Source organism: Falco biarmicus, chromosome 10 (assembly GCF_023638135.1).
Source record: "Falco biarmicus isolate bFalBia1 chromosome 10, bFalBia1.pri, whole genome shotgun sequence".
Classification (NCBI taxonomy): domain Eukaryota; kingdom Metazoa; phylum Chordata; class Aves; order Falconiformes; family Falconidae; genus Falco; species Falco biarmicus.
Window position 1 is genome coordinate 14472958 of NC_079297.1, and position 27436 is coordinate 14500393.

Genomic DNA, 27436 nt, shown 5'->3' on the forward strand with positions numbered 1-27436 from the left:
ACCCCTCCACTTACCAGGATGTAAAGGGCCCCTTCCGAGCTGTTCTGGTACTCATCAATGGTCGAAAAGACAGACAGCACCAGACAGGAGAAAACTAGTAGAAAACTACGTAGCACAAAACCAAACCAAAACAAACAAAAAAAACCCAAACAAAAACAAAACAAAAAAAAAGAGAGAGAGAGAGAATGTTAATTTTCAGAGCAGGAATTTCTCACACTTCATCAAACTAGTCCAGAGAGCATTTTTGGACATATTTGTCTATGAGTATTTACTGTGCTGCTGCTGCTACACCACGAGGTAAAAAGGGGAAATCCCCGGTTTTACCAACTGGAAGGGTCACATGTTGATGGACCCACTAGACTGTTTCCAGTTTGGCCGATGCCAATCCAACTCCCCTGATCCCCTCTGACATTATTTCCCCAAGGAACTGTCAGCCCCGACTGCCACATGCTTTCAACAAGCATGCAGACCAGCAGGGAAATGTATTACTGCAGGGACAGGGGACCCAGCGGGCTGACGAGCAGGAGCACAGGCTGGGCACAAGCCCAGGGAAAGCTCCACTGATGCTCTGCTGATGCATTCGCATCCACAAAAAAAGCTACACAAGAAGCGGGACTGCACTTCCTATCCTTGCAAGGTAGGACATTTTGGGGTGGATGTAATGTTTCTTTTCTAGGCAGGAACTCCAGATTAATTCCTGAGCGCCTGCAAAGGCTGGCGACTTTTTAAGTTTGTTGTAGTATCACTGGGAGATGGAAGGTTGTTACTCTGCTTGTCTGTGGCCAGACACAGGACACAGTAGGGGTTTGATCCAGTCCAGGGGATGTGACCTTGGTGCTGACAGTACCTTAGTATGGATCCAGAGGCACTCTGCCACTGGGCAGGGCGCTGGGCTGGCCTCTCTGTCGCAGCCTGGCAGAGACGCAAAGGAGCCCCATCCTGCCAGGAGCTGGGAGGGACCCAGCTTTGATATCAGCTCTCTCAGCCTCTTTCATTTGCCATGAAATACGGGAGATTCTCCAAACCCTTACAGTATCCATCCAGGTCTCATTGATGTCTAAACCCATGGGCTGTCCCAAAAGCAACTTCAGAAGTGCCACACCACCCTGTCATTCACAGGCTGTCCCCATCAAAACTGCCTGCTCCATGCTTTTTGTGAACGCTGGAGGTACTAACACAAATCAAAAGGCACCGAATGAATGACAGGAGCTTGACTCTCCTCTGACACTTGATGCCCCGAGTTCTCAGCTATGAAGGTGTCCTGGCAGCTACTCACGAATGGAGATGATTTCCACCAGCCCGCGATGCCCACTGCTTGCTCAAACAAAAGGAGGGAAATTAATTTACTAAAGATCCATTTACCAATACAATAAAGTAGGCCAGCGCAAGGAGAAACTAAAAGCTGCATTCTTTAAAAGCATTAAATAATTCATTTGTCTGGCTTTGTCTCACATTCCTACAAACTGCATGTTGAATATTTATAAGGTACGGTTCCGGTGGTGCGTGCTGTTCCTTTTTGTTGTATAAAGAAAAGGAGCTTCACACCACCGGGTCGTGCTTGTGGCTTTGCAATGACCATTAATGTCACAGTAACAAGTAAAAACTGGGGGATCTGTAGTATTTAGTTGAACCACAGGCTGAAACATCCCTGCCTGCCAGAGGGAAGGGACCTTCTGAGCCATCTCAGCAAAGGCTGAGCTTTGTCCGCAACAAGATGAATTCAAGCGTAGACCAGTTGAGGAAAATTGCCTGATTTCTCACTGCAAATTTACTTTTCTCATATCAGGTCTGGTACCTGGAGACTTGTCGCAACCTCAAGAAAGTAAGAAAACATCCCCTGCAATCCCACTTATGGTGTCCCTCCGTGTCTCACTTAAAATGTTTTTTCTCCCCAAGTTGGTCTTTTAAACCCCTCGCCATAAACAAGCCGACCGCATCCTGCCCTGCAGCCCCACGGATTCCGTGCAGCCCCACATGCCCCAGGCTGCCTGGGCTGCCCTGCGAGCTGGAGTGGGACCCCGCTGTGCCCACCCCAAGGCGGGGAGCAGAGCCCTGCACCGCTGGAGCAAAGGAGCTGCAACTGGGTCAGGCAGCCCTGCTCCCACGGCGGCCCAGATTTTGCTGCAAACTTCTGTGTTGGAGTGAGAAGCAAATGAATAATCAATGAAAGGAAAAATAGAAGAGGAAAACCAAAAAAAAAAAATGATCACAGAAAGGGATCAGGGGGAAAAGAAAATCCTGCATTTTCGGATTAAAGAAGTAAAACGTGGGTTGTACTCTTGTGACCAAAAATCACAGTAAAATGCCTGAGGAGGGGCTGAAAGCAAAGCGCCAATGCCAACACAGGCATGCACGAGGTGTCTGCTAAGGTGACCACCTCGGACAGATGCAGAACGAAGCTGTGCTCAGACAGTGAGTCCTGGCAGCAACAAATGCCACAAGAAAGAGGATTCCTGTGCGTTAAGTTTTTTGCTAGGCATATATCAAGGGGGCAGAAAAAAGAAAAGAAATCACTTTATCACTTCACATCCCAAGGGCGGATTGTGCAAGCAGTGGTTATGTGAGGAGAGCCAGCCAGCTCCGGGTGCTGCTGGGGCAGTGGGACACGTGGGTGCTGCTCATTTCCTTCCCCAGCACTTGCTACAGCCTCATCCCCCTCCTCTCCCCAGGGCTGGCTCGGTGCTGCTGTAATTTTGGCTCTGCACTCCCCAGGGCTCTCAGTGCTGGGGAGACCTGATGCACATCACACTTGCAGGGCCAGCATTAATTACAGTACTGCTGAGCATGGGAGGCAACAGGGAAGGCACTGTCTTCTTCAATGAAGCGCAGGAGTTCCATGGCCAAATCCCATGTGGACCAAAATCTCCCTATCTCAGTCCTGACAGGGACATTCAGCCACCCGGTAAGGAACAGCAAGGGATGGAGGCACTGGCTCATCATGGGATGAGCTGCACAAGCATCCCAAAATACCTCCACAGTGATGTACCACTGCTCTGCTTGACCCTGTGGTCCACAAACCTCTGGGAGGCTGTAAAAGGAGACTAAGGGACAAAACCTTTCTGCAAGGAAAATTAATTTGGGGGTTGGGGTCTGTATGGATCTTGGGAAGCTTTGAAGGATCTGCAGACCCCCCTTGGACAGGGGGGTGGAAGAAGAAAGCTAAGCGGTATGTCCCCACCAGAGATGGTGTGTATCCCCTGAGCGCACACCGAGGGAGGGCAGTGGGGGACAGGAAGGCTGACTCTGCTTTAATTTCACCTAATCCACCCAGACAGCACAGGAAAGGGCTCCAGATAATAATGGATAGCTAGAGAAAGGGAAACAGGCCAACAAATAGTGTAGGGGTTGGGATGAATCTAATTTTTAAAGCTACATATCTAATCAAAGCAAATTATGTCTGCTGGCTGACTCTGGGTAATGTTAATGTGCAATAAGAAACGTTAATTATGTCCCATCTAATGACTTTTACATTAAAGATGCCAATTCTGCTTAGCGCTTTGGAGAAGACAATATCCTCCTCCAGAGCAGACTGGAACTGGGTCCTGCACGATGCACGGCTGCAGCTACCACCAGCTTCTCCCAAAGCCAAGCCAGGATGCGAAGGGCAGCGCGTGACTTCGGACCACCGTCTCCTCTGTACTGAGGGCATGGAGAAAGCTGGCTCCAGCCTCCTGGACCCACTGGAGAAGGGCACCTCATGTCACTGCAGCTTCTCACCCACCACCCATTCCTGCAGGCATCCAGCACCTTCTGCTGCCCCGTGCCTGTTACTCAGACCTATAAGCTCAGGCAAGACCCAGCTGTGCAAATCTTGACTGCTGCTAATGCTAATAAATCCAAAGTCAGGCTTTACATCCAAAGGTTATGTTGACTTAAAACATTCCTGGCAAGCTTCTTATTACAATTTATAAATCCCGGCACAAAACCTGCATATCCAGATTTCATATCCACTGTGCTTCAGGTTAGCAATAGAAAAGACTGAACTCCCCCTCACAAAAAAAAAAAAACTTAAAATTACTTGAAACAGGAAAGATTGTCCTTTTTTTCCCCACAGTAAAAGCACAAGACAGAATCATCACAAAGCTTTTCAGGTTAATCATCTAATTTGCCTTCCAAAAGAAAACCCCTAGGAATCTACACAGCCATTTACATAAGAATTTAAAAAGACCTTTAAATTTGTTCCTGAAATACTTGTATTCAAATAACATTCACTGAAGTGCAAAAACATTGGTCTTCCTCTGATGAAGCATCAATAATTAGCAACTGCATTCCTGGATGCAGTGGAGATGGATGTAAAACAGGGAAATGACACAAGCTCATAACAAGCCACTCTGCTTGTTACACGCTTTGTCGGCTTTCCCTGGAATTGGGAAAGGGAATTAATGATTTGTTTAATTAGGAAGAGCAAAGCTGGAAAAGGAGTCTTTTACTACAGGCATTTGAGAGCTGTACAATGCCAAGCAACTTAAAACATTTAAAACACTTAAAAATTACTTTGGGGATGTAAACAAGGCGTTGATAACTGTGCTAAAATAAAAACCAAAACGCTTATGGCAATCCATCTGTAATCCCAGCGATCCATTTGCTGTGGTCTCCGTGAAATCCTGGCATTCAAGTACCTAAAACTTCAATGTAAATCAAAGGTCATGAAAACGCAGCAGCGATAATAAACCAAGGTGAAAGAACATCCACACTGAGGAACACCTGAGATTGTCAAATGCCTTTTAACACTCAGAGAGCCTCGTAATCAGAATGGGAATATTTACACTCCATTTAAATCTCCAGTGAATCAAGAGGCAAAACTCTGATAAGGCCATGGTTTTTCCAGGGGTAAAGACATGGTTGCATTGTACCTGCCCTCAGCCAGGAGCATCCGTCATCTTTATTCATGCAAGCAATCCTGCTGCGATTTGCAACCTGGCTATTCATTTACAAGGCTAAATATGAGCCTAAATGCTTCACTCTGGGTTTCCACATCCCTCCGTCTCAGCCAAGATCATCTCCCAAGGAGAATTCAGTCACTAGCAGAGCTGAAAATAGAAGTGGGGAGTACTGCCTTTCGGCCCTGTGCCGTAATAAATGCTCTCCTTTCCGAAATCGGGTCCTGAACCTGCAGGTTTGGCCATGCCCAGCCCCATCCTCTCATCCAAGATCTGGCTCCACAGAGGAGCCCGGAGGCTCCTGGGCACCCACATGGGTAGAAAACATCGTTTATGGGCAACACACAGGCTGGCTCCAAGGCAGGGATTCTCATTGTTTATAAACTTTTTAATAAATCTGTAGCAAAGGCCTCTCTGGGACAACATTAATAGCTCCTGTGCCTTCGCAGTGCCCTGAGATGATGGCTGAACAGCTCTGAAAAGCAGCACCCAGGTTGTACGAAGCAACAATGTGTGCTAAGGACAATGCTGTAAATGGAGCGGTGCCGCATCCCCAGAGGACCAGCGCAGTGTCCCAGAGGACCAGCACAGTGTCCCAGAGGTGCTGTGGTACGGACAGCAAGGCTGCTCCGGGAGATGGGAGTTAATCAGGCTACAGAGAAGCACGTCTCAGAGATCCCAAACCACGTTATAGAGGCAGCAGTGGGATGGGAAGGAAAATGAGAGGGTTTGCTTTCCTCATGAGCCCTATCACCTCACCACCCGCAAGCCCCCAAGTCATACCCCTGGCCCCTGTGCAAATCTGCTCTCCTGGGGTGACAGCAAGGCAGCAAAAAACGGGAGGTGGTGTCCCAGCAGATGGGGTGTTCTGGGGTCTTCCCCAGGCAGGTGGCCAGGGTGGGAGCCCGAGAGCACCGTGTCCTGCTGCTGTGCTTGCGCTGCCCTTGCAGCTTGTGACACACACCTGCAGGGTTACAGCCCAGGGAAGCAGCAGGGGGGGAGGTCTCCTTCGCATCAGGTGATGGGAGGAAGGTCTTTCCTGCTTCATGGGCAGATAAGGGGCATTCACAAATTCCAGAACAGCAAACTAAGGAAAAAGGAATAGCTGGTCATGGCTTCACTGTATGAGCGTGGTAAAGTGGCACAACTAAGTCACAAAAAAACCTCTTTCCCCACCTTCTTTCTATGTAGGCAGCAGGCTCCTCAGGAAAAAAAAAAAAAACAAAACAAAACCCCAAAAAACCCCACCAAAGAGCAGGATATGGGTTCACGTATATTTTCTCCTTAACAGCCACCACTTTTGAAATCAGTTCCCACTCCAAGAGCTCCTCCAGCCTTTCCCTCTTGCTTCTAACAGAGTCAGGGAGCAGAAATGGCATCATCTGCCCCAAGTGCCCAGAGCCACAGTCCTGACCTGAACCCACAAACTGCAGGAATTTGAGCAGAAATGGTATTTGCATGACATAGCTTGTCCCTCATCCAGCAAAGGATTGTATCCACACTTGCAAGCAAGAGTGAGCTTAAGAGCTTTTCTGGATTGAAGCCTCAAAGAGCAAAAGTCGCCTGAAAATGACAGGGAATAGAGATCAAGACCTGAAAAATGAAATTTCAGTAATCAGATGTTTGGGGGGTTGCTTTTTTTTTTCTTTTTTTTTTTTTTTACAGACTGGCTCTAACAATGTAACTTAACTCAGAAAAAAAGCCTGATTAATAATAATAATCACTGCATACAAAGTTCTAGCTCAAATGTTCCTCTTTGTCCTCATCTAACATGAATCACTGGGAAATGCTTGTCTGAGTATTCTCCTCACCCTGCACACGCAGCCTCGGAGGAGCCAGATGTCTGGAGGAAAACCCAGAGTATTCATCAAGCCCATGCACCTGCCAGAGGAGCCCGTCTCTGCTGCGACTCAGCGCTGCTGGGCTGAGGTTTTCTTTTAAAAACTTGGTGGGGAGAAATATATTCACACAGTTGCAGGAACGGTTCACGCGTGAGAACCCTGAAGACCACGGTGCAATTACGGTGCATTGGGAGGTAAATTAAGAGTAGAAAAATACTGGACATTTACGTAATTCTTAAAATGCCTGCACAGGCATTTACTCAGAGCATGTTCATTGATTTTAATGTGAGGGAAAGTTGCTGTCTCATGCAATACCCATATTATTCAGATTGAAATCTGAGTGCTGCCTCTGTTTCATCCCACAGGGTATTCCCAAAAAAAAGCCTCTGCTTCCTCCCTACCTCTGACAAACCAATACTAGTCAGTACAGGAATATGAGCCTTCCTAATCTGACTTTTATCTGTATATGAAGACCAAGTTTTTTCTCTTTAAGGGCAAAGCCCTGCTTTTCTGCAACACCTCGGGAAAAATAAATTAAATAAATTTAAGAAGCCAAGGTCTATGCTGCACCATTGGAGGATGCAGGAATAAAAAAAAATCCTCTTGCTGAGGTCAAGCTCCTTTCACTGGTCTGGACAAGTCACTTGACCTGACTTAAGTGAGCTCTAAAACTGGGTTAAAAGCAAGATGTCCCTGTAAAATGTAATGCTGCATCTCATCTAAACATTCCTCGAGGGAATGGGATATACAAAAATAGGCTCTGGTCTAATTGCAGATAGGAAGATTGTCTCAAAATGTGCAGGGCTAGTTCCCGCTGCAGACAGGAATAGTAGCTGGTTTTTCAAAGGTCTGTCCCAGAAGCAGCGACTCAGCTGGAGCCCGAGGTTTCCTGCCCACGAAGGACAAGCTCTGTCTCTCCGAGCTCCTTCAGCTTTGCTCCCCTCTCTCCAACTCTGCATTAGTTTTACAGCACCCAGAATTACAGCACCCCAAAAACGAGCATCCTCGCTGAGAGCATCTGCAGGGAGCTGCAGACACAGAGGCTCGGCAGCTCTCAGCAGCTGCATGAGCCACCTCAGACCCATGGCAGGCAACTCTATGGCTCAAAATCCTTGTGTCGACTTTAAAAACCACACTTTCCCCACGCTTCAGCCCACGGTTTATGTTTCTGTACAGGGAGGTCCCCAGAGCTGTTCTCTGGGGCTCCCTCCGACGCGAAGGCACACAGATGCCCCAGCCCCTTCCTGGGGTCCACCCAGAGCGTCACCCCTCGATAACTAGAAAACAAGAATATGTTTTTTTGAAGCCACAGGCTAATGACAACACCAAAGCATAAAACACAAGCATTACCAAAGCATGGTTAATTTCATTTGCTCATCAGTTTAATTAACTGAGTCTTGGGGAAAAGAAAGAAGTATTTGCAAACTGCCCATATAATATTTCTTAAGAGTTGGTAATTTCACCATCTGTTTAATTTTGCTTCTCTTGTCCTAGTTAGAGATTAGGAAGAAGCTCAGAGCTAAGCAGCAAGAGAGCTGGTTCACAGCCCTTTGATTTTAGTCCCCAGATGATGACAACCCCCCGGCTGGGTAAAAAAATGTACCCAGAGGAATAACGATAGTGCTGCAATCTGCAGGACCATGTTCCCTCTCTGCGCCCCTCCCCTACTCACACCGGTGCAAATCAGGAATAACCCCTCAAAAGCCAAACGGGCTGCACTGCCACAGGGCAAGGTCCGGCTCAGCTGGGTCTGAGCCCTGCAAGAGCAGAGGGACAACCAAGCCTGGCATGCAGGAAAACACACAACTAGGTCCAACAACAAGAACTAAAAGACAGTGATGAATTTTGGAGCTCTGCATCCCTTCCCCACATCAGCGGGACCGCACGTTCCTCCATGGCAAAGGTGGCAGAACACAGCCCTGACGCTTTCCATGTCCATGAAGCTGCTCCTGCTGGGATGGGAACGTTTGTGCTGGGAGCAGCGCCCTGGCCATGCATAGGCAGGCCCCGAGGAGCTGCTCAGGGTGAAGGGATGCAAAACAAACCCAGATCTCCAGAGAGCTCAGGCTGGAAAAGGCAGTGCTCTTTAGCCCTAAAATTTGCTGAGACAGCCAGTCATGCCACAGGGACCGGAGAGCATCACAACAGCTGCCAGTCAAGCTCCATTTACCCTCACCACTAATATAACTATTCTGGGTCCTCCAGGAGCTGCAACTCTGAATTCAAAGTCCTTTTCCACCAAGCTCCCCTCTATGGCAGTAAAGCCTCCCTGAGCTGTTGTAGCCAGATTTGCCCCAGCCACGCCACTCCCCAGGAGCAATGGGGAGACCCCCCTGCCACCACCCACGGCGGTGTCTCACCTGCTGGCGGCAGAGAACGGCCACCTTGTGACACCGACCCCAATGGGAGCGGGACAGGTCTGCCAGGGCACAGCCTCTCCTTGTACCTGGTAAATTAATTCCCAGCGCTAATGGGCAATTAATCACTTCTATTATCCTTTGCTGCTTCTCTGGCATAACTCGAATGCAAGCGGGTGGCCAGGGGAGCAGGTGAGCACAGCTCAGCCCCGAATACTGGGGGTACGGGGGGCAGCCCCCCATCATCAAGAGCCCTTTGCAGAGGGAAAGGCTGCCTGGGAAGCTGAACCCAGAGAGAATGGAAAAGCCATGATCCTGCCAGAAGAAATAAAGGCAAAACTCAATTACAAGGGAGATGCGTTTTAAGCCCTTCAGCCTGGGTAGCTTTGGAGGGCTTTGCGGCAGTCAGGGTTGCGGGGCGAGAGCCAGCACGTGCACGTGAGGGCTTCTTGGCTCACCTAAATACCTGCAAAGAAGGTGGCATTGCCTCACCCACAGCTCCCCAAAAACCTCCATCAGTGGAAGAGGGGAGCAACAACACATGTACCTCCCAGCCCCTGCAGCGCAGCCCTTTAATTTCACTTAAGGCCACCCTACCCAGCTGGTTCCCCAGCCCTGTGCCTGGCTCTGACTGCTGCTCACAGCTACGAACCAGCCAGACATGGGCAGCCAGGAACCAGGGCTGGCCCCAGCACCACTTGGGTGCAGGAACGAACCCCTCCAGCCAACCTGGTCCCTAAGGCAACGAGGCTCATGCAATCACCCTGTCTGGTTGCCTCAGTGTCTCTACCTAATATTTGAACCTCTTGGCCAATTTTCATCAAATTTGGCAAAGAACAGCAAGCCAGTGATGGGCAACTATGAGAAGGGCACCCTGGTTTTGCCCCTCGGAGGAGGCAGCTGTGTGGGCTCGGGGGGTTGGCACACGCCAGCGACCCTGGGAGAGCCACAGGCTCACAGCAACCAGCTCCCCCAAGTTCCCCCGCTCAGCAAATGCCAGGTTTGTTCCCTGTGCCAGTAAACACAACAATAAATAGCAAGCTGCAGGAGGCAGATGATTGTGTGGTGAAAGGTGGAAAATATCTAAAAAGGATTTAAAGCAGGGAGGAAAAACAGGAAAAGAGGGCTGTGGATTATGTTCTCTGAGGAGGAGGAGGAGCTGCTCGGCTGGTGAAAGGCAGCAGAGGCAAGGAAGGTTTTCCTGCCCATCCTGCAGCTCCTTGCTTCGGGTGATGCTCAGGTCCTCTGTGTGGGTCCCTCTTTGCAAAGGTCCCCAGACCCAGCCCCGATGTGGGACGCCACCAGCTCCAGCCCAGGGACAGGAGCAAGTCTAGCACCACAGGGGTCGGACCCACGGTCTTCTAAAGCTCATAAGTAACAGGGACACAGGGCATAGACACATTAAAGCTGAAGAGAGATTATCTAGCTGCCATTTCAACACGCTGGTAAATCAAAGTCGATGGAAGCCATATGCTCTGCTGGGAAGCATCCATCTCGTTGCCAAGGAAACATCCTTCCCATTTAAAATGGCAGGCAAAGGCTTGCAAAAACCTGATTTTAACCCCTTTTTCTCAGGCATGATCCAAGTCCCCAGCAGCCACCCCAGCCCCGTGGCATCGTGCTGCATGCTGCTGCATGTGGGAGAGCTGTCACAGCTTAACTCAGGAGCAGGAGAAGGGGACGGTGCCTCTCCCATGGGGTCCAGAGGAAATCAGACCTAGCCTGACAGCAGTGAGACCTTGCTTCCAGCTCATTCTCAAACCAGTTTCCGTGGTTTATTCCCTGGGAAGAATAGGGGATCGATCTGCCTGGGTCACATCAAGCAGCTCCGCTCAGGGATGCTGTAGGTGCATGGTACAGACAGTGGCTGGCCAGGCACAGATGTGCTCAGCTGTGGGGTAAGACACTTCTGCAGCAAAGGAATAACCAACAGCAGGACCACGGCCTGGGTTACTGCTGCGCAAATCCTGCCTCTTGACAAGCAGCAGGTACCACTCGATTTCATACAAGTAGCAGGAAAAATCTGACTTTGGAAGTTATGGCAACCTACAGCCAGGGCTTCAGGCTTGCCAAAATAATGATAAACCCACCACTGAGCTCAACAGCTGGCTGGAGTCTGCAGCTGGCCCCAGGTCTCCTCTGCATCTGCACCTTCTTGTTGCTCCCTCCAAGCCAAGTGTAGGGTCACTGCTCAGAAACACGGCCAGGCTGGTTGGCCAGGGTCTCTGCCAGCTGATGGAGAAGGTGATGGGGTGGTGGGACAGGGCACCCCCAGAGCACAACCTGCAATCTGGCATTGTGGAAGTCACAGCACCAAATGCTCTCCAGCCTGTTAATGCTAATGAATGTGCATGTGAGTTTAGTTTAGCCAGAATATACACACCAGCAGCCATGTGGGTGCTGGGACAGAAATCTGAACATCCCCTTGCAAAGATGTTGCTTCTCTGTGTTTACTTCCAACCTAAGCCTCTCATGATTCCCCCCCACACTTTTTTTAAACTCTTCTCATTTATTGTAAATCCCACAAGCAGATGAAACCAATTGTTAAAGTATGGAAACAGAGTATTTTCTATTCTGATAAGTAGCTGTGCTCTAACAACCTCTATAATGGAGAACAGAGACAATATTTAATAATTCAAAGCCTAGGGAGGCCTGATGGGACAAGGATACATGCTGAAGTCTCCCTGTCTGTATGGGAAATGGTTATTACTGCTGGAGGAGGGAGAGGCTAGGGTTACAGCATGGGGAGCAGCGACGCTGGATTATGCTACAGGCATCCCATGTCACGGAATTCCTCCGTACCTCAGCTCCCAAATTGGAATACAGGGTAATAATTCCCCCTAGCATACGAGGCACAGCTGAGGTTAAGCCCACACACAGCTCAGGATATGCCCATGGCCTTCAGCAACCAATAAATCCTTCTAGAGTAGAATAAAGCCTGGCACAAAGGCTGCAAAGCACACCAGTAACCAAGGCTTGCATGGACCACAGCCAACAACAGCATCTTAGATGACAGCCCAGAGCCACGTGGGAGCATGCAGAAGCAACGTCCTCCAGCACATGAGGGCATGCCCAACACCGCAGCCAAGGCGTTAAACCTCCCCTATATGACATCTCCAGGCAGTTGCAACAGTCCTAAATCCCTTTCCCAGCCGCTAACTTGGCTCTTAACCCAGGTGGCAGCAGCCGGTGCAGAGCCTGCGAGCAGACGTTGCAGCATGAATTCTCCATCAGGGCATCCTGCTCCTGCCAGAGCTGGGAAGGAGTCACCTTCACTTGGTGGCATTGTAGCAAGCTCTCCCTCGCAACTCGTCAGCCAGCTCCGAGATCTGCTCGGGCTGTCTGGGAATTATGTCACCAGGCACAGTAAATATCAAACGGCCCTTTTATGATCCTGCCCGCTCCTTCCTACCTCCTTGGCTCAGAGCCTCGCGAGTGGTCTGTGCTGTGCGTCGAGGACACCGACAGTGATAAATAGTAATGAATGGATAATAGCCAGGTAGTATTTTGAGTTACAACGTCATCAGCCTGCTGCTAAGCCAAAGCAGGAGCAGCTCTCCATCCCAGCCATGTAACCCAGCCTCGCAGGACATTCCCCGTAATTACAGGGCCTTTTCCTGCAGTCCCATGGGGGCCATATTCTGCATTCATGAGAGGATGCTCAGTTCATCTTCCTCCCTAGCACATCGTTTCAGTCTTCCCTACAAACAGCAAAGAGCAAGAGGAAGCAGGAGGGAGGGGAAACAAAAAAAAAAAAAAAAAAAGGGTTTAATTAATCTTCATTTAATTTCTGCTGCGCTTGTAGCAAATGAGAAATAGGTAAATCATGCCGTCAGGTCTACGCTGCCTCACGGGGCTGCTCTGCCAGCCCCTGTGTTTCATACACGGGGTGCATACCCCACCAGCCTGCTGCAGCTGGCAGGGAATGCCGTCGCAGGGTTGAGCTTGGCTCCAGCCACTCTTCCCAGCTCACATCCCACAGGGATGTGGCTGCAGGGTAGATGGGCATCCCCAGCCACAGATGGGAGCTGGCAATCCATTAGCTTAATGAATTTCCCTGGGGTTTTTTAATAGTCATATGCTCCCATGTGGAGAAGGACCAAAAGAGCAAGGCTAGGTAGGACTGGAACTGGCTTTGGAGGTTCAGCCCATTTCTCTGCAGGGAGCTGGGGCTGGTGCCCTGTGCCAAGCACACACCCACGGCAGGCTTATTTGCTCTGCAGAGCACTTGCAAAGAGGGGTGGCAAAAATGGCAAATTTGATGGAGGTGCTCCCCAGGTGCCCAAGTTCTTGCGTATGGATGGGTCAAACCCAGACGATGTCAAGCCCTGTCCTACTAACAGGTCCCTCACACCTGGCATTCCAAGCACAGGGTGGAGACCTGGGGGTGGGATACATCTCGCCTACCTGTATATGTCTACATTCCCATCTCCCAGTAGAAACAGTGGCACGGACACACCTCCAGAGTCCCATCCACTCTCCTTATTCAGGCTCTTTCTTTACCTTCCCCTATACTTACAACCTCAAATCATTCCCCCCATACTAAGGTAGGTTAATCCGTTGCCAACTTAAACCCAAATTTCAGACCTACATGGTGTTATTTATCCCAGGTTTAGATGGGAGATGTACTGATTCACAGACCAAGCCTCAGCAGCTCGCTCTGTGCTGTTTAGCACGACTGGAGACACTCCCACCTCCCACAAACATGCAGCAGGGGGGTGCAGCTCAGGGCCTGGAGGGGCAGCTCTGAGAAGGCTTCAAATTTTATCTGATTTCTGTTGTGGAAGAGAAACAGCAGCAGCAACAAAAGGTCAGTGCAGAAATTCTTCTTACCCCTCATTAGCTGGTATGGTAAGAGAGAAGCTGCTGATTAAGAATAACATTAAAAACATCTAGGTATAAAAGGGAAAAACATGGAAAAGAAGAAAAATTCAGTGCAAAATTCTGTGACTGCATGTCATGCCTGACAAACGACAAAGAGCTTGGGAAAAAATCTCATTTTCTCTAGGTCTTTTTTGTTCCTTACAGGAATAAGCCATAACTAAGAAAAAGACAACCACAGTGATGTGCATCCAATCGCCACAAGGACCAAACCACGAGGTCACATTAACCAAGTTTCTTTAGTGCTGATACAGATTAAATGCATCAGTCCCCCAGGCTATGGAGACAGAGCCCTCATGAAGTGCCAGCAATTTAGTTCAAGACATAATGACATGAGGACTTGTCTCTCTGGCTCAGGGTGATGCTTTACTGGGTGTGAAGTCAGCTTTCAGACAAACATTGCCATTAGCAGGCTGGCTTCTTTGCAGTTCCCTGGAGAGCTGTTAGGTGGGGAGCTGTCCTTGCACCCCCAAACTCCCAAATTCATAACCAGCGAGGCAGCTTTCTGCAAGGCCACTGACCAAGCGTGGGATGTGTCTGAAAAGGGACTTCTCAGGAGGAATGACGCAGTGAAATTCCTCCAAACCTGGCAGGTCCTGCACTGGTAACACTTCAGAGGAGCCCGTCTGCATTTGCCCATGGCACGTCCAGTCCCCGCTCTGATACCAACAGAAAATTACAGCCACTCAGAAATACCTTATCTCTCCTAAATAAGAAAAGTCCCACCGACTGGAAACCCAACAGCATCAGCAAACCAACCTCAGGGGAGAAAAGGAGGTACAAATCACACTTCCCCCTTGGTCAGGAGCCACCATAGAGCAAGAACTGCTCCTGGACACGGACACGCAGCACGCTGTGTCCCTACAAGCTGTCCTGGCAGCTCTGCCACCCCAAGATGGAGAAACAGCCCATGCAAACTCCTACCCATGCTCCAAACGGCCATGCTCCTTCAGCCAGGAGAGATGGGATCAGCAGCACGAATCTTCCAAATGATGGAGCCAGTTTGAGGGCTGGTTTTGCTGCTCATTCAAGCCTGGAGTCTTTATATAGAGTCAGGGCAGGATCCAAAAGCGGAAGAGAGACACCCACTCCCAGGGAGTGTAACTCACACACTGAAATAAATAGCTCCCTGCCTAAGGAGATGACTCAGGAATCTCAGTAGTCTTTAAAGCACGAATCATCGCTAATAAATCCCAGGAAACTTGGAGGAAGGCCCAGGGAGAGGTTAACTGGACAAGACGTGGCATTTCCAGTCTTGCGAGACACAGAGGAAGGATGAATAACCACAGAATTCAACCAGTGTCCAACACTGAAGCAATGGCCCCACCAGCCTGAGACCTCCATGCAGTTTTACCTGCTTCAAGAGCAACTGCCCATCCTGGAAGCACTCAAGCTCAACCACCATATGGCTTGAAGTGGCAGGAGACAACACAGCCTCACTCCCTGTTTGTTCAGCTATAATACACAGATATTTATATTTAACTCCTTTGCTCTCCTCTTGAGTGAAAGATGGAGTGCTCTTACATCCCTTACCACATCCTTCAGATCAGGTAACGAACCTCTGAGCAAGCTTAAACTCAATCCATGGCCACTTTGAGACTCCGAGTTGTGCAAAAGCCCCTAAACATGCAGGAAAAAAAAGTCTCCTGCTGCTGTCATTTCGCTGCCACACATCACACTAAACAGCGAGAAAGCCGGTAAGACCAATTCCCAGCCCTCTACACGCTGCGTTTGTAACGAGCGGCCAGATCACAGCAAACTGCCCCAGTACAGGCGATCCCTGTCCCGGGGAAGATATGCCTTCGTACTCCCAGCCCAACGCTAACGCTGCTGAGCTTCTCAGACCATGGGATTTTCCACTCAGGCCGGTCCACCTCCGGCAGTCGGCCCCAGCCAAAGCCAACCCCGCTTTCTTCTCCAAACCCATGGAGCACGAAGAGAAACCAACCCAAACTTCAAAAGCAAGTACGGCGGCAGGCAAATGCTGTTAAAGAGAAAAGTGTAGCAAAGATAACATTAACCAGCAGTTTCCCAACAACCACTTCATGCCTTTCATCTGTCTCATCTGTTCAATACAATACGTCCTTCCAGCAGGGACTGGCTCTTTTTGGCTTGATGTACAGAATAGAAGCTTGTAGACTTCTACTCCCATTAGGGGTGCTTGCACACCGCTGTAATATTCATAGAATATTGTTTTCTCCTCAGTATTCATTTTAACTACTATTTGGTTGAAGTTTTTCCTTTTCTTTTGTACCCCGTATTAGTTTTTCCCACCACATCAAACCAAAGTCGCAAAACCCACACACAGCAGGTACCCAGATGCAACCTGCAGCATTCACACGAGAGATGGAGAAGAGGTGTATGTGAGTCACCTTTGAGTCAGGATTTCTCCTAGCTTTTTTTTTTTTTCCTGGGCATCATAATAATTTTATAGAGAGTGACAGTGTATCTGTGGAAGGGGCATCAGGGTTGCCCACCCTGCTGCACTCATCCATCGCAGTGCGCAACAGCAGCTCACCTATCACCCCAGCTGTATTTTGCTTCGACGCTGTCACCTCCCTGGGCTGGCAGAGCTCAAAAGGAGAAAGCAGGACTTCAAGGCAGATCAGGGTTTGTTTACAAATGAGGAATTTATGAATCCCTGGGAAAGCCCCTCCGGAAGGCAAAATCTTCTGCCTCTTTCAATCTTGTCCTGAAGAGACCAAAAGCCAGCCGCAGCAGACTGCCAGGATGCTCAGAAGGAGACCAGTTGCCTCCTGACCCAGGCAGGAGCAGCTGTTCCCTCTGCCCTTGCCTGTCCTCTTATTTCTTTGCCCCATCCCACCCTCTGGGGGAAAGCGTTAAAAAAGGAGGATCTCTGAATTAAGACTGACCACTGGGTACTTCCCTCCAAGAGCCTAAACACAACTGTAGCTGCTTAGGAACTATAATTAGCATTAATAAGGCTTGATTACCTTCTGATTTCCCCTGGGTCTTGGGTTGCAGGTCCACAGGAGTTGATCAGGGTTTGCTATAAAGGTTCCTTTCCCAAAACCACTTCTCAGACATGGTGAGTAAATGTGGATCTCAGACCCTGCTCAGCCCATTTCAGTGTGGGTCAGCCCCAACTCTCACCTTGCCCTTACCTGGTGGGGTGTCCACAGTATGGTTATGGCTCCAAACATCCCAGTTCCTACCGGCTGTGGCAGGAGGGGGGAGACACCTCAGCTCACTTCAGTTTTCAGTCTGAAATTGTGCCAGGCTCTGTTTTCTCTCCTCGTTGTCTGGACTCATCTCATCCCGCTTTCACCTAAGGTGTGCAGGGGAATTCAGGCTGCCTCTGTCATCAACAGAGAAATGGGCATCTCCAGAAGACAGACCTGCCCACCTAAGCCTTCACTGACGCTCCCATGGGATTTCGGCGAGGAACCCCACAGGTATCTGAGCATCACCAAATTTGAGCTGAAAGCCCACGCCACCTGCAATGTCTGGGTGTTGCACATCCTGAAACAAATCAAGTGACTGCTCAAGTTGCAGGGCTTGCAAAGCCAAGGCAATTAGGAGTCCCAGTGACCCTGATGAAGCTCCCCACAGCACCGAGAGTAAGAGGCGAGAAGATCTCACAGGTCTTCTGCTCCCCATGCCTTGGAAAAGGCTGCCCTTTGATATCCAATCCACTCCAAAAAAGTCACTGGATGGATGCTTACCGACGCTAAAGCTTTCCGCACATCTAAAAAGCATGTTAAGAGGCTGGAGTGATGCTGAAGAGAGACCAGGGAGCATTCTGGAGGAACGCTCCAATTTCCCTCATTTATTGGCAGTTAACAGTCAAGAAGCCCTGAGGCTGCTCTCACAGCTCTCACCATCCCAGCCAGTACCTTGTGTGAGATATTCCCCATCAAACACCACCACCTGTAATTAATTCAGTGCTTTAGAATAAATGCACAACACCCCCAAAACACCTTCAATGTAACGTCATAGGAGGCTGCATTTGCAGTTTACCCAGGACAAGACCAGAAGAACCATGTGGGAGCTGAGGTCACCCGCAGCTTCAGTGAGACCATGATCAAGTATCACACAACTTGTTCTCACCGGAGAAAAATGACATTTTTCTTTTCATCTGGGTGGATGGACACATCCCCCCAAGAGACCACATTTAAATACCTACTCCTGCAGCCCTGGTAGGGCCACCTTTTGCCAGAGGTAAGTCTTCGGGTAGCCCAGGTGTTTTTGGCTTGCAACCTGATTAGGAGCCATTTAAACATACGGTGGTGAAGCTGCAGCAGCCAAACCACTGTGCCCAGCATCCTTCTGCACTACCTGGGTTTGCTGTCATGTGCTCACCAGTCAAATCACTTTGCATCACAGCTCCCATCTAAATACATTCATGAAACTCAGTTTAGACCACCACAATAATCTGGTTTTGCAGTGTGGTTCCCTTCTGACTGTTGGGAGCTAAAAATCATTGCATTACTCTGCAGCAATGTGCATCTCAGTGCTGGAGATCCCCTCTTTCTTTGATGCATTGGGCATCAGGGACATCACACCAACGGGGACAGGCTCATGTTTGCCTGAGAAGCACACCTTAGACAAGTTTAATCCTTTGTAGCAACCACTCTCCATCTTTCTCAGCTCTCCTACATCTACACTACAGGAGATTACACAGCAGAAAAAGGGACTGACACATCTCCCTGCCACCACAATTTAAAGAGGAATCTATCCCTCAAGAACAAAGAAACCAACTAAGCATTTGGGCTACCTTAAAAGGGATTATGCAAGGCCAAGTGTTTGCTGCTTGTTGTAAAATTGCTTGGAGGGGGGAATTACAGATCGAATTTTATAACCTTTAACGCAACACTGCTTAAATCCCAGGAGCCAAATACCAAACTTACATGCTTTTTATCCTGGTAACCCCACTGATGCCTAACTGGCAGGCAAACCCTCTGCCCTGCCAAAGAAATCAGTGTCTCACCCTGCTATCATCCCCTCCCTCTACTGCAACTTAAAAAAAAAATAATCAAGAAATCTGATTTTTGCTAACTACATCCTAAATAATGCCCATCTTCCCTTCAGTATAGGGCTTGCTTTTTGCATTATTCCCTCTTATAATAAATTAAGCCATAGCAAGACTCATCTGGTTAAGGTATGTTGCAGCACAAAAAGGAGGTCAGCCGGAGAATGAGCTTGTTTTTCATTTCCTTAATGTCAGTGTGGGGTGAATGTGATGACTGGAACGTGACATATCAAAGCGACTGAAATCAGGTTGTTCCCACCAAGCTCTGACTAAGCAGCTGGAGAGGAGCTCGTGAAGCATCACACCACGAAGGTCTCCCTGGTCCCCAGGGCAGGCACTACCATGCGGCTGAGAGCATTAGCGCCAGAGGTCAAAGCCCAGCAGGTCCATTAAACTCAGCAGACTTGGGAGACCTGTATTGACCTCTTCATCCCACACACTCAGCTAGGAGGTGGGCAGGAGAACCCAGGAGGTCCCTGCACATCACTGGTGGATGGGCTGAGTTTGTTGGCATTGCACCAGCCAGCAATATCCCTGTCCATGGACAAGGGCTTACCATGAACCACCACCCCTCAGTGCTTGGGGCTGGATAAATGAGACTTTCAAACTAAATTTACCCCTAACTAGGAAATGCCATAAAACAAATATATATTAAAAAAAAAAAAAAAGGTAAGTGGAAAACAAAACAAAGAGCTACGTAAAAACCCAACCCAGGCAACATAAAAATGGCTGGGGCTTCCCAGGGTCATTCATTCTGATGCAAAAGGGAACGGACCTGTATGAAATAACCATTTTCATCAGTCCCTGAGGAGCGGAGGGAGTCACAAAGGTGGCCACCTCTGCACTGAGGAACCCTGGGCATTCCGGGAAGCAACGGCATCAACTCTCCATCCTCCCACCGCACCAGCCGCGGCCATGCCAAGATGCGGGCAGTGCGGAGAGGAGACTTTCTGGAGAGAGAAGTGGTTTCTGGCTGGATTAAAAGGGAAGAACAAATGGGGTAGGGATGGCACAAGGAAATTTTAATAGAATTAGGCAGAGAGGAAATGTTCTTCCTTATTATAACTTGAGTCCATGCACTTGCTTAATTAAGTGAATGTATGGTGCACAGTATGCAGATAAAAAATGCACCCAAACTATTTTTAACGCAGTTGAAAAGACATATTAAGGTTGTAAATTCAAAGTAGGAAACACAGGAATTATGTTGGCCCTGACCACACAGCTTTAAAAGTGCCTGAAGACAGGCTGTTTTCTTGCTACTGCCCCAAATCCAGCCCCTGCACACACCCCCACCCCCCTTTCTTCAGCTCAGGGACCAAACAGCAGCTCACCCAGGGGATCAGCAAAAGTGTCTCCAGAGGCAAGGGGCTACAGGGGTGCCCAGCACAAGTACCTTGCTTAGGCTGGCACAGAACACAGAGATCCCTCCTGAAATAAGATGGCAGGTACGGACAAAAATGACTTTCAAGAAATCACAGCCCTTTAAACTCAGCACCACTGAGGACAAGTTACACTAACCCTGGTAAAAGGACTAGAAAAAAAATATTAAATCATTTAAAGAAATAAAATGAAGAATTTTGGAAGTGAAATGCCTCCCTGTACAGAGAACTACTCAAGATCTAAGTGCTGATCAAGAACCCTGGCCTGTTATTTAGACATGGCTCAACTTTTAAAGTTTCAGCTCAGACTTGAACAGAATGAGTACACATGCTGCATTGCTATGGCTCTGTCAAAAAAAAATAAGGGGAGGGGAAAGAATAACAGAGGAGAAAGAAGCTGAAATACTGGGAGAAAATGAGAGACAGGGGAGGCTCAGACCTCCGGGAGCCAGAGTCCATCTCCAGCCACGCTCAAAAACAGGACCCACTAGGCAGTGCTGCCGATGGGGCTCTACAAAATATATACAATTTATAGAAACACAGCTCCCATGAACAGGGCACCCAGCTGTGTCAATGTAGAAAGAGTTATTAAGCATAAAACCAAATCACAACACATGAATATGAAAGAGTGCTTTTCCTCGCAGAGGTAACAGTGCTTTTGCAAAGGCAACATCTGAGATGAGACCACGTTAAAGAGTTTGGGGCTGGGGGGGGTGGGAGTTGCTCTGAATTTCCCTGGTTTCTTATGCACGAAATGGTGCAAAGAGGAATGAGCGACAACAGGAAGAGGTGGGGAAAGGAATGAGATGGATTGGATCTAGGATGCAGCACTGGAAATAAATGCAACTTGCACAGGCATCACAAGGCAGTGCCTCAACCGCCCGGTGCAATACCAGCCTGGGAGATGGGCCTCTGCAGACAGGCATTTACCAGAGGTACTTACACAGAAGCACCTCTCATTTATTAAAACATCTCCATGCTGCAAGAGTCTCTGTAGTTTGTGTCTTGGCATTTGGGTGCAGGGATTTTACCTGCGCAGCACAGCAGCCCCAGAGCAGCCCCACACCTAGAAATGCAGCTGGTCTACAAGCATCTCTACAAGCTAAACCCCAACACTGCAGGGTCACAAACTCATTCGCACTGGGAATGGGTCCTAAATCGTCATGCAAGGATGTCCCTGTGAGCAGCGGGAGCAGAGAGAGAGGGGTACCGGCAGATGGGATTGGGGTGGAGGGGCTGAGCGGTGCACAGCCCCGGACAGCAGCAGGACAGGGCTCCCCCATCCACAGTCTTCTTCAGGACTCCCACTGCTGCAATATGAAGGCTAAAGGTGCTTTTGTGCTTAAGGCTTTGGCACAAAATGGGGTTTGGGGCAGGAGGAGACAGCGTGACCACAATAGCATGGGTAGGGCGCTGCACCAGCCATCCGGCTCTCCCCTGCAAACTTTATGACCTTGAGCCAGTCTCTTACTCTTCCCACATCTTTGAATAAGCAGCTACTGAGACTTTTATCTGTCCTGTCTGTCTGGATTACAGATTTCTAGTTACAGAAAAACCCGGGAAAGCCCTTCCCTGCCCCATTCAAACACATACAGATCTGGCACAGGCCATGCCAGGCTCACCCAGCCAGCAAAGGATGGTAACTGGTGCATGGGCTCATCCTGGTGACTTTGTATATCTTTACCATATCTTTCCGCTCTTTAAATAATATATTAGCAAACTGCCAAGGCTAAACCTATTATATGTATAGTTCAGAAGACTGGAGCCCATATAACTTCTCGACACACTGTAAAAAATTAATTCTATCACTGATGCTTCACAGACATTGGTGCAATTACCACCTCAGCCCTGAATTCAGCCTCCATTTCCCGACAAGTGCAAGGGTGCAGGTCAGAGGATGGTTTTGCAGTGGTTATGTCTCCCGGCCACTGGGGCATCGGCCCCAAGGTGACCTGGGGAGGCCGCCCAGCTCCCAGCACACCCCTGGCCAGTGGCTTCTCATCAGAGGGTACGGCTCCACATGGTGTCACAGCAGGTACAAGTGGAGTCACGAGCCCGGGAGAAATGCAGATGCTTGGGCTTGGAGGGATGCAGCTACACGGTGAGAGCCAAAGAGCACTCCAGCCTGGCACCGGGGACAGGGTGTTCCTGGGAAAGTGAGCCCTGCCAGGGGGTTGGTTTGGGATGCCTCTGCTCCTGCCCCATGAGCATCACTAGCTGCCCAAGCAAATGCCACTGCAAAGAGCCAAACGTGTCAGAAGTTAAGACAGAGTAGCTGAAGAAGTCAAAGATGCTTATGAAGCCCCCAGAGTCAGGGCTACCCCTGCCGCTTGCCATTTGGCTTTCAGCCCCTTCCATCTCTGTCATTGCCACCCCCCTGTCCGCAGGCTGGGGTGTCCCCTGTATTTAACAGCACACAGTGCATATTGCACACAACATCCCCCTGCCCTCGGCACGCACACAGGCAAGCACCCAGCCCATAAGGTGAACGCTAAGCCCCTCCACACGATTCTGGAGGATTTTGCGACACAAACCACCTCCAGTTCCAGAGGATGGTCCTGAGCATGGAGGATGCTCAGGACTCTCAGCACTGGACTTCACACCCTTCATCGCACCCCTTGGCGAGCTCCCTCTTCTCCTCTCCCATTTCCCTGGGGGGATGAGCTCCCTGCAAGGACCCCAACTCGCTGCAGTGCACAGCGAAGCTCCCCTGCCACCCAGCCAGCATCTCCCCTCTCCGCCTGGGCTCGCCAACACCTCCCTGGAAGGCCTCAATGTACAAAATGGCTGAGGACCACAAAGCATATCCCAACACCTTATCTGAGAATAGCGTAACAGCAAAAAGATGGGGGGTGGGCACACGGAACAACAGAAAAGGTCCCCCCAGAAAAAAACACAAAAGGCCCCAAAGATGATAGAAGCCTTAGCCACGATGAAAAACACACAAACAAAAACTGCCAGCACCAAGGGAACGAGCACCCCAGCCTGAGCCCAGGGCTGCAGAAGAGCCTGGTGGGACTGTGGGAAGTCCCAGAGGGAAGGGAGTTGCAGTAACACAGCAGTTTATCCTGACCCTCCCTTTGCAACCCTGGGAATAACGGGAAGTCATCTGCTCTCCCTGTGCAACGATGCCTTCGGCTGTGAGCATCCTTCTGCCAAACGGAGGGTCAGAGGTGCCCATTTCTGGCTAAAAAAAGGGGGGAGCAGAGGGGCAACGTGCACCCCGGGACTGCTCCTTTGTTTACCGCTCCAGCTTCATCGCTGTGCGGTCAGGAAGCCCCAGACACTGATTAGCATTTCTTTCTAGACACATCTCCAAGCCAGCAGCTTCCCACAGGGGGACAAGAAATAAACCCTCCAGAACCCAGGGCAGAGCCACAAAGCCACCCTCAAACCCTCCGCAGCCACACGACAGCTAAAGATGGGGCTGGGGGAGAAGCAGCACGGGGGGGGGGGAGGGGGGGGGAAGGAGACACAGTGCCTGAGCAGGGCTTTTTGTTCCGCTGCTCGCAGCATTGCTATGGTGATTTCAAGCAAGACGGAGGAACAGTCCCTACCCACCACTCCTGCTGCTCAGCCCCCTGCACCGACCGCATGAGCAGCCCCTTCCCCCGCAAGCAGGAGCGGGCAGGGGGGGCCGGTGCATTGCACCTCTCCGGGGGGGCCACCTGCCAGCTCTGCAGGGGCAGCCGCTCCCCCCCACCCCCACCCCCCTCGGATTGCCTTCCCCACCGCCTGGCATCGCCCTCCGCCCCGTCCCCAGGCATCGTGCCCCGCCTGGGCCAGGGCGAGAGATGCCGCGGTGGCCTGGCCCGCCTGCTCCCGGCGGGGGGGGAGGGACCACGGCTCAGCCTCCGGCACCCGGCACCATCCCCCCGGGGCCCCCCAGCCAGCCGGCATCCCCCCACCCCCCGCACCCGCTCTGCAGCTGGAGCGTCCCTCCTCTTCGGCGTGCATTTTGGGGGCTGGGGGGGGTGGGGGGTGGAGGAGGGTGAGGGGTCTCTCCCGTCAGGCTCGCCCCCCACCCTTTTACTCACACGTATGCGTGGTAAATGAAAGCCCAGCCCCTCGGTCTCTCCAGCACATTGTAGAGGAAATTCTGCAGCTTGCGGTAAAAAGCATTCCTTTTGGGGGGCTTGCCGCTGCCCGAGACCCCGGAGCGGGGCTTGCTGAGGATGCTGCCCCGCTTGGTGCTCTCGGAGCCGGCGATGAGCAGCGCTCCGTCCCGGCTGGAGTCCGGGGCGCCGGGGTCCAGCCCCACGAAGCCCACCTTGAGCTTCTTCTCAGCGGCGGGGCCCGGGTAGACGCCTCCGTTGCGGGATTTCTGCACCATGGTGGCGGTCGGGGCTGGGGAGGGGGGGGAGGGGGGGAAGGGGCCGGGGGCGGCGGGGGGCTCCGCCCGCGCTCCCCGCCGCTGCTCCGCGCCCGGCGCAGCCGAAGCCGCAGCAGCCGCCGCAGCCGCTCGGCAGCGCCGCCCCGCGCCGCCCCCTTAACCCTTGGCGCGCCCCGCCGGCCCGCACCCTCCCTCCGCCAAACCTGGGGGTGCCACGCACACCCCCCCCAAAGGGAAACACACACCAGTCCCTTCCCCTCAGAAATCCAGGATCCATCCTCCCCCCCGTGCGGCCTCCGGCATCCCCCTCTAAAACCAACGGCTGGCATCTTCCCCGGGGTCCAGCGTCCCCTCCCAGAACAGGGCTCCCGCCTCCCCCGCAAAACCAACAGCCACTGGGCTCCTGCAAAGGCCCCTGCGAAGGGCTGGGTGACAGCCCGCCATGGGCTGCCACCCCCGCGGCTTCCACAGGTCCCACTGGCAGCGGGCGCAGGTTGCCCACGGGAAGGACCCGAGCCCGTGCCCCACGTCCACATGCCTGCTCGGCCACCAGCCCTGCTTAACCTCACCGCAAACCCCCTCTTGCAAAGCCATCCCCTTTGTCCACACTTCCAAGGTCCAACCTGCCCTTCCTAAGACTCGGAAGCCCAAACTCAGCTCACTTCACACACCAAAAATCCACCGTCATGTGGTCACCAAGCTGCAGAGTGACTGAGCTCTCAGCACATGTGCTGACCTACATCAGCTCTTCAACAAACCTGGCTGGTTGTGGTCCAGCACTACCATTTTCCCCCCATACACCGCGGCTGGCTTCTGCCCCAAAGAACGTTTCCTTCTGACACCTCCACAAGACTCAGGAGAAGACCCATATACCCTGCAGAAGCCTGAGATAGTGCAAGACGACGACCTGCAACCACAGAAAAATCAAGCCCAGGACCACCAACCCCTACTGCACCAAACTGTCTATCCCATGCAACCCAACAAGTCATGGACGATCAGTGAAGTGCCCGCTTCTGTATGTCCTTTGAAAGTGAACAAGGCTTTAGGACAAGGCTTTGTGCATGTAAATAAAACTGCAAGCTCAGATGAGCAGGTGCTTTCAAGGCAAAGTACCTTGCCGCAGTGTTCTTTGTAGGGAAGCAGCCAAAATGGTTGCCCAAAGTTTCATGGCTGCAGGAACCACCCAGGGCTGGGTTCCAGTTCCCTCTCTAGCAAGGGGCAGCAGTTGTAAAACCAATCCTGCCACTCTGTAGCGTTGACACGCTTCTCTCAAAATTCATATTTAAATGATAAACTCAACATAACCTTCCAGAGTGCATTTGCCAGCTCCTGGCTTTTTGGTCCTCTCCTGCCTCAGGAGAATCACAACAACTAATGGACAAGAGGAGCCTTTGACACTAAACACTTACTCCCCAGATCCTGCCATGTACGTTAACAGAAGCGCCAACATGGACCAGCCCTACATTTTTATGAACAGCACATTTCCCGTGACCCATATTCTCTCCAACGCATGGCTAAAAGAGAAATCATCACTGCAAGGCAGGCAGAAGACTAAAGCTGGGTTAAATACTGGAAAAACAGATCTGCAAGTATGTCAGTGAATAAACTACTCAATTCAATGAGGGGCCATTCTATTCATTATTTGTGAACACTTGTAAGATCATTAGTGTTCTTTAATAGGGTAGCCAATTACAAATGTGCCTGGCACTAATGTACAAAGTGCATTATTATAGATCCAGTTACGCAGTCCAAAAGCAGGAAATATCCCCCTCCACAAAAAGGCCAACAACAAACAGAGGAAGCAATTTTCAATTAACAAATTCAAGATTACTAATAGTCTGTGAGCCCTAAAGAAGAATCTAAATTCATCGCACTCCTCTTTGCCTAATTAGTTGGTCTTCTGCGGTGTCACACTGCAGCAGCACAGCTTTGGGTATTGCGTATCTTTGAGACCATCAAAAAACAGGAGCAGCCAAGAGAGGGGATGGGATTTGGTCCTTCCACCCTTAGCTGTGGGTGGCCTGAGGAAAGACAGGGCATGGATGCAGCAGCTGTTGCTTCATTTGGAAGTAAAACCTCAAAGACAAGCAAGGCCTTGTGAGCAAGTGGCACGAAGGATGGGCTCCTTCCATGAACAGAGCAGCCCTTGGGAGGCAGAAAAGGCCTGAAATTGGGGATGAAGACCCAGTCTTCATTCTCTTCACCTTGGCTTTTTAGGGCATCTCTAATTCCCTCTTTACAGATGATATTTCACGGGTTGGCACTGCAAGCTGCAGTTGAGTGTTCAGCAGCAGCATGGCTGCTTGGAGAGGGCTTTGTCTTGGGTGGCAGAAGAGTGGGGCTGGGGTCCCTGTACCAAATCATGCTAAGACCTTGAGCACATCTTCCCACTGCCCCCCCCCCCCCGCACCCGCGTGCCAGCCCCCTAGGGGCTCTCCCTCAGCCCCCTTCTCACAGTGCCGGGCAAGCTGCAACCCTGCGAGGAGGAGCTGGCTCCTGGGAACAACTGGGCTATAAACACTGACCAAGCTGCCATGTCCTGCCACGGAGCCTGCAGCGGGGAATTTCAAAGGTGAAGTTGCTTGTGTTGCTACTTCTGCTGGGGCGGGAGGCGCGGGGGGAGAAAAGGCGCAGCCACTAACACTGTGCAAATTAATGAGGTATATAAAAGCAGTACTGGGAAGGTGCTTTTATCTGCTCCAAGGACATTATGTCTCCACAAACAAACAGAATTACTGAGTCAGCCTTTGCTTTCAACACTACTGATGGCTT

General features: G+C 50.7%; 1 protein-coding gene across 3 annotated transcripts in view; it reads right to left on the minus strand.

The window, feature by feature from the left end:
• Positions 1 to 24670, minus strand: part of KCNQ2 (potassium voltage-gated channel subfamily Q member 2) — a 77585-nt gene extending 52915 nt beyond the window's left edge. For all 3 annotated transcript variants that reach the window (XM_056354800.1, XM_056354801.1, XM_056354799.1), the window contains exons 1-2: positions 24369 to 24670; positions 15 to 105 (exon numbers count right to left, since the gene is read on the minus strand). In XM_056354800.1, the coding sequence (XP_056210775.1) occupies positions 15 to 105; positions 24369 to 24664 (387 nt within the window). In that variant the 5' untranslated portion in view covers positions 24665 to 24670. The remainder of the gene's footprint in view (positions 1 to 14; positions 106 to 24368) is intronic.
• Positions 24671 to 27436: the final 2766 nt, after the last annotated feature.